The sequence below is a fragment of the Leopardus geoffroyi genome, chromosome C3 (genome assembly GCF_018350155.1).
Source record: "Leopardus geoffroyi isolate Oge1 chromosome C3, O.geoffroyi_Oge1_pat1.0, whole genome shotgun sequence".
Classification (NCBI taxonomy): domain Eukaryota; kingdom Metazoa; phylum Chordata; class Mammalia; order Carnivora; family Felidae; genus Leopardus; species Leopardus geoffroyi.
This window is the reverse complement of record NC_059338.1, coordinates 57,326,154-57,338,318: the sequence shown is the minus strand read 5'-3', so window position 1 is coordinate 57,338,318 and position 12,165 is coordinate 57,326,154. Positions and strand designations below refer to the sequence as shown.

General features: G+C 45.5%; 1 protein-coding gene across 11 annotated transcripts in view; it reads right to left on the bottom strand.

Annotated features, from left to right (window-relative positions):
* Nucleotides 1-12,165, bottom strand: part of LOC123585148 (selectin P) — a 41,042-nt gene that overhangs the window by 9,658 nt on the left and 19,219 nt on the right. For 5 of the 11 annotated variants that reach the window (XM_045452995.1, XM_045452993.1, XM_045452994.1 and 2 more), the window contains 3 exons: nucleotides 10,655-10,840; nucleotides 6,848-7,033; nucleotides 539-724 (listed from right to left, as the gene is read on the bottom strand). In XM_045452995.1, coding sequence (XP_045308951.1) covers nucleotides 539-724; nucleotides 6,848-7,033; nucleotides 10,655-10,840 — 558 coding nt within the window. The remainder of the gene's footprint in view (nucleotides 1-538; nucleotides 725-6,847; nucleotides 7,034-10,654; nucleotides 10,841-12,165) is intronic. The other 6 variants (XM_045452998.1, XM_045453003.1, XM_045452997.1 and 3 more) reach the window with 5 other exon arrangements.

Genomic DNA, 12,165 nt, shown 5'->3' with positions numbered 1-12,165 from the left:
TGTCTCTCGTGTTACCTCAAAAAATAAACATTTAACATGAAAAGAATAAATATAACTTCAGGGAGCCTGGATGGCTCAGTCGGTTAAGCGTCATGGCTTAGGTTTTGGCTCAGGTCATGGTCTCACAGTTGTGAGCTTGAGCCCTGCATTGGTCTCTGTGCTGGGCAGGGAGCCTGCTTAAGATTCTCTCTCTCTCTCTCTCTCTCTCTCTCTCTCTCTCTCTCTCTCCCTCTGCTCCTCCCCAGCTCGTGTGTATGTGTGCACGTGCTCTCTCTCTCTCTCTCAAAAGAAGGAAAAAGAAAACAGCACCAATATATCTTTTATTTCACAAAAGTGAGAAGTCCTGTCATTCCTTATAAATTCTTAAATCCATAGGCTATGTTTCCTAGATCCCAACAGATATTTCGTAACAAGAAACAAAGCTTTCACGATAATAATGCAATCACGCATACCTGTCACATAGTAAGAGCTTATATGGGCTTTTGTTACTTTTGAAGAAGTTTCCAGAAGAAGAGTGGTCTCAGTGAGTGTATTTTACCTTTGCAGGTTGGTGGAGGTGCTGTCCATTTTCCGGAAGCTGTGCATTCAACATCATTAGATCCCTCCAGCTTAAAGCCCTTGTTACAGGAGAAATGGCAGGTGTAGCCAACACTGAATTCTCTGCGGGTGTCAGAACAAGCCAGGCTTCCCTGCTCTGGGGCAAATAATTCTGGGCACTTGATGGCTGGAGAGTCAAAGAAATTAGGTCACAATCTTCAAGTTTCCTCAGAAGCCAGTTTTGCACTGAATTCATTCATTCATCTATGGAACAAACACTTATTGAGCACCTACTAGGTCAGGTGTTTTGCTAGGCAGCAGGTGTCCCACAAAAAATAGGACACAGGCCATTTACTACAGAGGCAGGAGGAGGGATGGCGGGTGCACAGAGGGAAGTGTAGGTAGGAGGGACAAAAATGAAGTCAAGGATTTAAGCAGTCACACAGAAGAACCCACAGTTTTATCCTTTTCTCTCTGCGCCTGTGCCTCCCATGGCTCTCCCTATCCAGTCTGGATGGGTTCAGTCCAGGACTCACTTCTGCCCTGCCCGAGGCCGCTTCTTCTTAGGTAGCCTGCCATCTCCTCAAATTCAACATATCTTAAAACACAATGACCGTCCTCTGTCCTAAACTTTTGCCTCCATTTGGATCCTCAGGCTGCTTTTTTTTTTTTTTTTTTTTTTTTTCAAATACCACAGTTCCATAGAACAGGAAAGCGGAAGAGCTCCTGGCTAAGCTAGATTAGTCCCTGGAAATTCCCTGAACTGACTTCATGTGGACTTGCCTCTGGTTCTTGGCTCATGCTGCCCTGGATTTCTTTCCGTTTTCATTGAAAAAAAATCCCACCCATCCTGGAGGATCCGACTGAATGCAGCCTCCGCAGAGCGTCTCCTGATCAGCGCAGCCTAAAGGCTTCTCCTACGAACGCATCAGTTTTTCGTCTGAACTCCTATGTTGTCTTACCACATGCCATGTCTCCCCTCACCTACTGGATGGAACGCTTCTAAAACCCAAGAGCCATAAGACTTTGTGTCTTTCACAGCTCACGCTTCAGGGGCTCAAGAGCTAGTGTTCGCCAATCGTTTGCCAAGTGGATGAATACAGGAATTTTTAATTTAATAACCATTTCCTTCAAAATCATTTTACAAATTATTGCAGTTATATATTTCTGTTAGGATCATGTCTTTTTCTCCATTAAATTCTGACATAAGACTATTATTTATTATCAAATATTTGACAAACTGAGTGACTATTCTTTTCATTTACTTATTTGTTCATTTATTGAGAGAGAGAGAGAGAGTGAGTGAGCATGTAAGGGAGGGGCAGAGAGAGGGGAGGGAGAGAATCCCAAGCGGGCTCTGCACTGACAGTGGGGCTCGAACTCATGAACTGTGAGATCATGACCTGAAGCTGAAATCAAGAGTTGGACGCTTCACCGAGACACCCAGGCGCCCCTACTCTTTCTTTAAATCCAAGCTTTCTGAAAGCAGTGCCTCGGTCAGTCAGGCTCATTTTGCTTAGCACTTTTGCCTTAAAAACAAAAGAAAATAAAACCTCTTGAAGTCCTAGGTAATTACTTCATGGGAATGTGATATTTCTGGCCTTTCCATATCACCCCACGTGTTTTCCGGTGACAGGCTATCCGCCAAAAGATTGTGGAACCTCATTGCCTGAGTCCACTCAAATAACTGAAGTAACACACTGAATTTCAGTTTAGAATGCTCAGATTTTTGAGTAATTAATAAATGTATGTTGGTAGGTCAATTTCATTTACCAAACATTTATTAAATATACCTATTGGTGGGGCGCCTGGGTGACTCATGGGTTAAGCATCCAACTTTCACTCAGGTCATGATCTCGTGGTCCGTGGGTTTGAGCCCCATGTCGGGCTCTGTGCTAACAGCTCAGAGCCTGAAGCCTGCTTGGGATTCTGTGTCTCCCTCTTTCTCTCCGCCCCTCCCCCACTCACGCTCTCTCTCTCTCTCAAAAATAAACATTACAAAAAATTTAAAAAATCTATTAGTGTACGTCACAGACATTAAATCATCTGTGAACATTTTCACTAAAACAACTTTTTCAGACTCTTGGGATTTCATTCTCAAACCCCAGGAAATGCACAATGTCAGCGGCAGGAGAGCAGGGACCTTGTCATCTTTTCAACACCGCATCCACGGGACAGGGTCTGGCACATCGTAGGGGCTCCAGAAACGTTTGTCAAATGAACAAAAAAGCCCATGAGCACAATTTAATTTGGATGCATTCTAACAAGTGTTTTTAGCTGGTCTGAAGAGAAGCGACTGTTTTAAAAAATTGATTCAAGTGACTTTCAGTACACAAAGAGAATTGCCGCAGCATTAAATCCACTTGGGGCTCTTGCTTTGGTCTGCGTTTTGTCAGTCTTGTTCCGCCAAGGTTGTCGTTACAGGTGTGTGTGTGTGTGTGTGTGTGTGTGTGTGTGTGGTTTTTTTGGTTTGTTTTTTGTTTTTGTTTTTGTTTTGTATGTGAAAATCTCTGAACCCTCTTAGGTAAGAATTAACCTCGCCCAAACAAAGGCCTCTAAATAAATTTAAGGATTTGACTTTGAATCAAGTGCGGAAGTAGGTTTTCCTGCCTGAGGCAGCCTTGATGAGGTACACGGGAAGTCTAACTCCCATCTGGAACATCATGGGCTCTCAGCAAACATGGCCGAACTACATCTGTGGAAGAGCTGAGGGCAGACGTAGAGGAAAAGATTTTTACCAAAGAATGACCTCTTGGGTAACTTGAAAAAATAGTCCTATTCTTAAGCCTCCTGTAAAACTGTCCCCAAACCTGAGTGATTACAAGAAGAATAGAAAACAGATAAGGATTGCTTTTATCACGATTAGTGCTCTATCTTCATGGACTTCTGAGACAGCGCTGTCTATCACAACAACCTTCACGGATATCTTCCTGTAACCCATGAAGTAAGTGTATGTGATTGCACGTCAATGCATAAATTGTTGGGTCCACTGGCATTCTGTCGTCACCTGACAGCATACTGGTTTGTATTATTTTAGACAGATTTAGTTAATTCTTCTCTGTTTCTTTGTATTATCTCTTTTGAGTTAGATATCGTTTCTGTCAGGAAACTTTTGGAAAGAAGATACAGTGCAAATAATAAGTTTAACCAAGTTGGCTGTTCTAGACTCAAAGTTTTGAAATGAACACTTGGAACCCCCATGGAGTCAGAGAAATGTTGGAGGAGGGGAGAGAAAAACAGAGACGCAAGCCAGGCCAGAGCTTAGAGGGTACTTGTGTGCTATATTATAGGACTTGGGTGAGCAGGGACATGGCCGAAAGGGCAGAGCTGGGACTGGGACTTGGAACAAGGACCTCCTTTCCCCACTAGGGGGAGGCTGATGATTAGGAGTTGGGTCCAGCGTCCAAATATGGTCTCCAGAGCGTCAATGGCAAAGTGATGAGGAGAGCTGTGGTCTGAATCAAGATAGTGCCCCGACAGTTGGGGACCTGAGGGTCATAGCAACCAGATGTAAGCAATTCCGGAAAGGACTCTGGGTCCCAGAGGACTAAGGCAGTGAGGAGAGTGGGATATCAGGCAGCACCCAAGTCCCAGAAGGCCAGGAACTGGTGTTCTAACTCGAAAGGAAATGTCTGCGGAACCACTCAAGAAGGAAATCTCTCACTGCACTCTGACGTCAGAGACCGAACGTTCCACTGCCACACTGGCCATGCTAACTTGGTGGCCCTCACACCACACCCCTCTGATACAACCTAGGATGCTGCAAAACTGTGCAAAAATCAGGGTTCTGGGGTCAATGTTGAAGGGTTAAAACTTTATGGGTTCAGGCACGTAAGAAAAAAAGAGGGACTCTGGGCCCACATCTAGAGAATGCATTTGGAGAGTGGGGTGCAAACACAGGCCCAAAAACCAGAGCTCAAGATCAGGCTCTGACAAGGCTGAGGAATCGGAGGCCTGCTGTTGGCTAAGGCTGCTGTCCGTGGTCAGGACTGGTTCTAGGCCCCAGGTGGGGCTGGTCTGCATGGTGGGGGGCAAATGCCTCCTCTCGTGGAGGACAGGGGGCTGGCAAGGTGTGTGTATGGGGGGGGGGGGGGACGGGCTTCAGAGAATAGAGTTATAACAACCATAGTGGTTGCATGTATGATTTCAAATTTTAGTGAGATAGTTCTTAGGCGTTTTTTTATTCTTTAGCCTTACCACAGAATGTGGGAAAACAGAACTCACGGTAAATGTCAGTGGAATAGGTGGATGAGCAAATGAAAACCAAGTGAGGAAGCACAAACCCTTAGTGTTAATCCCCCGTAAATGGTCTAGATTCCTCAGGTGCCTGTAGTATAGCGTTCTGACAGCAGATGGCAGCATTCTGCGTCTTTAACCCCAGAATTCTTGACCACAAGAGAGACCTCAGACATGATTGCGTCCACTCCTCTCCTTTTGGAATCCAGAAAACTGAAGCCCACGGGTGTGATGGGACTTTTATGGCACAGGACTTTGGGGAAGAGCGATACAGTTCTTTGGGTATTAATCTAGCATTCATTCCACAAGAAGGAATAAACGATATTTTAGCTTTTTTTTTTTTTTTCCATATAACTGATAGATTTCTATCAACATTCTCTCTTGTCTGATCACCAGGCACTGCCATCTCTGAAGTCCATTTCAACCCTTAGAGTGGCAACCCGGCCAGTGGAAAAGAGCGCCCTTAGGAGACTGACAAGGGACTTCGGAATGCTGCCACAGGGTGGCAGTGCAGGGTAGTGGTGAAAACACCAGCACTTTAATCAGGTGAGACCTGGGTTGGAGTCCAGCTCCATACCGCCCAGCTACTTGGCCTTTGCCTGCTGTGGATCCTCTCAAAGTCTCCGTTTCCTCTTCTTTAAAATGGGGATCGTGGAGCATCTGGGTGGCTCAGTAGGATAAGCATCTGACTTCAGCTCAGGTCACGATCTCACGGTTCATGGGTTCAAGCCCCGCGTCGGTCTCTGTGCTGATAGTCAGAGCCTGGAGCCTGCTTTGGATTCTGTGTCTCCCTCTCTCTCTGTCCCTCCCCCACTCACGCTCTGTTTCTCTCTGCCTCTCAAAAATAAATAAACATTAAAATGGGGATCATAATAACCATGTTCAAGGTTGTCGTGTGGATTGAATGAGATCCTGCCTGTGAAATAGCTGCTACTTATTACGCAAGCAATAAACATTGGCTATTAGTGCTGGTCTTATTATTACCGAGCACACTGAACAATAACTTGGGCCACTGGTGCCTTTGGAAAGTAAATGCGAGCTATGAATTAATTACTTCAGCAAACTCCTATTTTAGAGCACACTACATGCTAGGAACTCGTAGCCAGATGTTTTGGGGGAGACAAAGATAGAGAGGATCCAGCTCCTCCAATCCACTGGCAATAGGGCTTGTGCTTGAGCAAATGTAACCAGTCAATGATAGGCTTCAGCTGAGCGGCATTTGTCACACAGCCACTTTGATTCTAATTGCTGCAGGGACACGAAGACGAAGAAGGCACGGTTCCTGTCCTCAAGGACCTCGTAATCCACATGGAGGCAGAGCCAGGAGAGAGGCGCACGAGTAGACTGAGATCCTCAAGGGGCCAGGATGAAATCATCCGCATCCTTGCATAAGCTCGGTGCCTAGGCGATAGCAGTGCTCACGGACGGTGCATGGAGGAATAAATTAAGTCCGCAGAAAAAGACTTGATAAGGAAGTAAAAGTTCCAAGGACATAGCTGAACTTCATCACTTATGAACCTGTGACTTTCAGCGAGTTACTTAACCTCTCTGAGCCTCTGCTTCTCCTCCGGAAAATGGAGAGGATACTGCCTTTCCTCGTTATATTTCAGAACGGTGGTAAACATCAAGTGTCATGATGACAATTAAAATGCTTTATAAAACTGTGCAATGTTTTAAGTTAGAAGAATATTCAAAGAGAGAGAGACAGGGGCGCCTGGGTGGCGCAGTCAGTTAAGCGTCCGACTTCAGCCAGGTCACGATCTCGTGGTCCGTGAGTTCGAGCCCCGCGTCAGGCTCTGGGCTGATGGCTCAGAGCCTGGAGCCTGTTTCCGATTCTGTGTCTCCCTCTCTCTCTGCCCCTCCCCCGTTCATGCTCTGTCTCTCTCTGTCCCAAAAATAAATAAACGTTGAAAAAAAAAATTAAAAAAAAAAAAAAGAGAGACAGAGATTACCAATGCTCTGTGGAGAGGGTGTTTCCTTTAGCTTAAGAACAGTTTTACATGAATCCCTGGTGATTCTTCATTCTATAATATTATCTGAGAAGCCATAAGAAAGGACACACCCACGATCCTACCTTCACATGTTGGTGGGGGACCTGTCCAATGTCCAGATGGAGTACAATCCAATATTTCTGGTCCAGATAAAGAGAATCCTTCATCACAGGTGAATTGGCATCTGGACTTGTAACTGGAATCTCCAAGAGGCTGGACACAGGTCATTGTTCCATTCCGAAGGCTTAGCAGAGGTGTGCAGGTAAAGGCTACCCAGAACATGGTACAGGAGAGAAGGATCATTTTAGAACATGGCAACCTGACATCAGCGTGTGTGCGTGTGTGTGTGTGCATGTGCGTACTGAATCCACAGGGGCAGCATTCGGTTAGAAATGATCGTTTGAATTTCATGCCGCTTTATCACCAGGTAGAGGTCGTGGCACCAGGTAGAGGTCGTGGTTGTATAAAATAGCGACCGACAGTTGATTGTCATTCTGGAACCTTCACCCACAGGGGGCTTTAGAGGTCATTTTAAAGCTGTTGTTGTTTTTAATGTTATTTGTTTTTGAGAGAGAGACCAAGCATGAGAGAGACCAAGCATGAGGAGCAGAGAGAGAGGGAGACACAGGATCTGAAGAAGTAGGCTCCAGGCTCTGAGTTGTCAGCACAGAGCCGGATGTCCTCTCATCGGGCTTGAACTCATGAACTGTGAGATCATGACCTGAGCCAAAGTCAGATGCTGAACTGACTGAGCCACCCAGGAGTCCCTCAAGGTCATTTGAAAAGGAACTGGTGCTTTGGGAAGATAGTGACACAGCTCATTTCAGTTGTCCCCGCACAGGAGTGGAAGTGGCTGCTTCCTTGACACCTTCAGAAAGGGACCTAGTGACCTTGCCAGAAAACAATGACAAATGACTGGAAGTAGGAAAACAAAAAAATACTTTCTCCTCCCACAAAATCTACTTTCCCCAACCAAGGAGTATAAAGAATCCGGGTCTAAACCCTGGCTCTGTTACTTATTAGCAATGTGTCTCTAGACTTTTCTGAACCTCAGTTGCTTCATCTATGAAGTGGGAAACATAATACTCCTTGCCTTGTAGGGCTCCTCAGTTATAAAATAATAAGCTAGTTAAATCATATGTAAAAATTAAGTTTGAAAATATTTTTTAAGTCATTGACATGTGGTAGGCACATAACGTAACTGGCCACCTGCAAAAGCTCTTTCCACCAATGTCATCCTACAGGGACCAGCCCCAGTGACTGTACATGTTCACCTACAAAGAAAGGTAAATTAGATCTCATGGCTCTTTACCGTAGTTTATGCATATAGAGTTTGAGGCTCCAGGGCATTTGCTTGGGTTGGAGATCATGCTCTGTGACTTTAGGCAAGTCACTTAACCTCTCTGAGCCTCAGTCTCTTCGCTTTAAAAATGTGGAGAATAGGGGCACCTGGGTGGCTCAGTCGGTTGAGCATCCAACTCTTGATATCAGCTCAGGTCATGATCTCGCAGTTACGGGATTGAGCCCTGTGTGCGGCTCTGTGATAAGCGGAGCCTCCTTGGGATTCTCTGTCTGCCCCTCCCAAAATAAAATAAAATAAAATAATAAAATAAAATAAAATATTCAAAAAAGAAAATGTGGAGAATAGCATTGCATACCTTCCAAAATTTTTACAAAAGCAAAAACACTCTGTGTGTAAATGTTAATAGTTGCCAACTGATGAAACTATAACGTCCAGATTCAACGTGGTGACATTTAAAAATGAAGACTGAGAAAACGTATGGTTTAGGGTGTTTCTTTTTCACTGTTTGCTTTGACAGAACCATAGTCAGTGACAGCAGGGCTGAACCTGAGGCCATTCTCCAGCCGCTGACTTTGAACTGCCTGAGGTTCCAAGCGCAGTTTTTATACCTTTCTCTTCCCTTCACCTCTTCCTCTCTCCAGGTACATTCTCCTCGGTCTGATCGACTTTCCCAAAGATCTAGGCATTTTCTGCCACCTGAAACGTCTTTCTGTGTTCAGTGTGTATGTGTGTGGGGTGGGAGAGAGGAGAGGAGACAAGAAGACTGTAAGGACACAAAGGAGGGTCTCGATGACCTGGAGTCCGTGTCCAGCTTTTGTGGCCGTGCCTGCTGATAGCTGGGGTGCATGTCAGAAGGCAACAGGGCAAAGGGGACACTGAAAAGGGAAACTGCCTGATAACACTCTCTCATAAGTCTTACATCAGCCAGTGGATTGCAAGCCTCGTGGTGCCTTCCTGCCCAGCCCACATTCAGGTATTTCACTTGATCTCACCCGGCAATAATAGGAGAAAGTTCAGTTGGAGTAAACAAAGAACTAAAAGCAGAAGGGAACTGGGAGGTCACAGGAAGCTGTGGTGAGTGTCAACCTCGTTGCTGTGAAACACAGGCAGGACAATGTGAGGCAACGAACTCTAATTCGGATTACTGTGATAGAATTCTATGGAAGAATTCTAATCCCTGTGATAACCCTCTTAGGGGACTCCAAGTTCTTCCCCAAAGTTCCATGGACTTTGGAATATATCCAGGCTGCAATGTAGCCAGGATTAAAGCCGAGAAGGCGAAATCACAAGCCTTACTCTGGTCTTTCCAGACCCTGCTGGAAGGTGTATTCAACCCTAGCACCAGTGGCTTGCCTGCTCTCTGATGCCTAGAAGTGCAGGACATCCAACTCTGCTGAGTTCGTTCATTCATTCATTCATTCATTCATTCACTGTTGTCCTAACTTAGCTGTGGTGTGTGTGTGTGTATGTGTGTGCACTTGAGTGTGACCTGAACAGCAAGTGGTTTCCTCTTCATTAAAAACACGTGTCTGCCTGCTTTCACTCAGATGTTGAAAGCCTGTGCAAAGTGACAGGCAAAGGCAAACAATGCAGAATTATCTAGTATCATCCCTATTTGACTTTATTATTAAAATTGAATCTGCATCATGAAAATACTAATTGCATAGAGGGAAAAATGAGTGGGGAAAATTTTGGAAGAAGTCATACGAGAATGCCAACCACGCCTATCTCAGGCTGGGAGTATTTAAGACGATTGTTTTGTGTGTGTTTCTTTATTTCTTACTTTTCCGTAGCTTTAATAAATGAAAAGCCTGCTTCATAAAAGCAATTGCCATAAGCCTGAAAAACTGGATGCACTGAGTGGAAAAAGGCACGAGGGGTATGAAAAGCCTCTATCTGTTCTTCAGTTGGCAAACACAAATGACCAGAGACAGTTCTGGTTCTTAAAATATTGGCAGACTACCCTGGCTTTCTTTTCAGCTCCATACAATGTGGATATACATGCTGAGGCTGAATATGCATGTTTTCTCTACTGAGGATCCTGTAATCTTGCATTTACAGATTAATTGCTTCCTCTCTACATCACTCTTCACTTTACCCTGAGTCTATTTCTCCATTCCTACGCAGATCTTGGAGGATATCTGCAGCACCTGTAGATCCTGCCTCTCCTACTGCACTGTTATACCCAGAGGTCATACTCCATGGTTCCCAGGAGCAGAGTGCTGGGTCAGCCTTGGTACAGCCATCCTGAAGCTTTTCTTTTTCCTTCTGGCCTTTCTAGGCACTGTTTTCAGCCACGTGAGAACAGTCTACCTGGTTCCTGATAGAAACTTCCAGGTCCTAGTAAAGGTTCTGGTAAGGAGTGCACAGGGGCCATTCCCTAGCTCCGATTACCAGACACCCCGCCACTGGTGTCACCTGCCTGGCCCCACATTTGGGATCACTGGGTCACAAGATGAAGAGTGTTTCTTAATTTTCCGGTCCATCTCAAGCTTCTGGCCCCTAGACGGTCACCGTCGCGAAAATATAGCCTTTTAAAATGCAGCCTACCCTGGATTTCCCAGACGCTGGAGAGAACTCAGCTTACCCTGGCATTGTGGGGGAGGAGCACTCCAGGTCCCCGTACCCAAGCACCGCAGCTCGCCTGCTCCCACCAGGAGTAAGCCCTCGTCACAGGAGAAGCTGCAGGTAGATTGGTACCGAAAGGCTCCAAACGGGTGGGAGCAGTTCACCTGGGCCTTGTCTGGAGCCGGAAGATCCTGACACTGCAGCGCTGAGAGGTGAGGAAGTAAGGGAGTGAGGAGAGGGGATCACACAAGCTCTCGTTCATTTTGACCCCTAATCCCGTCTAGCGCCAAGAGCAGGGATTTCTTTTTCTTTTAGTTTTAATTAAATTAAAATTAATTTATGAATTTAATTTAATTTAAAATGAATTTAATTTAAAATTTTTTTAATTTAAAAAAAATTGATTTTTTTTTCAACGTTTATTTATTTTTGGGACAGAGAGAGACAGAGCATGAATGGGGGAGGGGCAGAGAGAGAGGGAGACACAGAATCGGAAACAGGCTCCAGGCTCTGAGCCATCAGCCCAGAGCCCTACGCGGGGCTCGAACTCACGGACCGCGAGATCGTGACCTGGCTGAAGTCGGACGCTTAACCGACTGCGCCACCCAGGCGCCCCAAAAATTGATTTTTTAAAACTTACATCCAAATTAGTTAGGATAGAGTACAACAATGATTTCGGGAGGAGATTCCTTAGCGCCCCTGGCCCATTTAGCCCATCCCCCCCCCCACAACCCCTCCAGTAACCTTCACTTTGTTCTCCCTATTTCTGAGTCTCTTCTGTTTTGTCCCCCTCCCTGTTTTTTTTTTTTTTTTTTTTAATTTTTTTTTCAACGTTTATTTATTTTTGGGACAGAGAGAGACAGAGCATGAACGGGGGAGGGGCAGAGAGAGAGGGAGACACAGAATCGGAAACAGGCTCCAGGCTCTGAGCCATCAGCCCAGAGCCTGACACGGGGCTCGAACTCACAGGACCGCGAGATCGTGACCTGGCTGAAGTCGGACGCTTAACCGACTGCGCCACCCAGGCGCCCCTCCCTCCCTGTTTTTATATGACTTTTGTTTCCCTTCCCTTATAAGAACAGGGATTTCTGAACGGGGCATGTTTAAACTAGAGGATGAGAAATGGCACAATGGCACATGAAGGATTTTATGAAGAAAATTCCGAGGCATCGTAAGCATTTTGGCAATATGCAGGAATAATTTTTTAAACCTCATACTTTTGGACCCACGAGTCTATGCTAAGTATGTAATCAAAATGAATAGCAAAAAATCAATCCACGGGGGCACCTGGTGGCCCAGTCGGTTAAGCATCTGACCTCACCTCAGGTCATGACCTTGCAGTTTGTGAGTTCGAGCCCTGCGTCGGGCTCTGTGCTATCAGCACAGATGCAGGGGATTCACATCAATTGCCCAAAGATCCCAGTAAATAGCAACGTGAAATGCCAACATTGCACTTCTGGGACCTGACTTCTGTGTGGGATACCCCTCATAAAAATAATAATCCTAATGACTTCCCTGTGTCTTTGTTCTCCT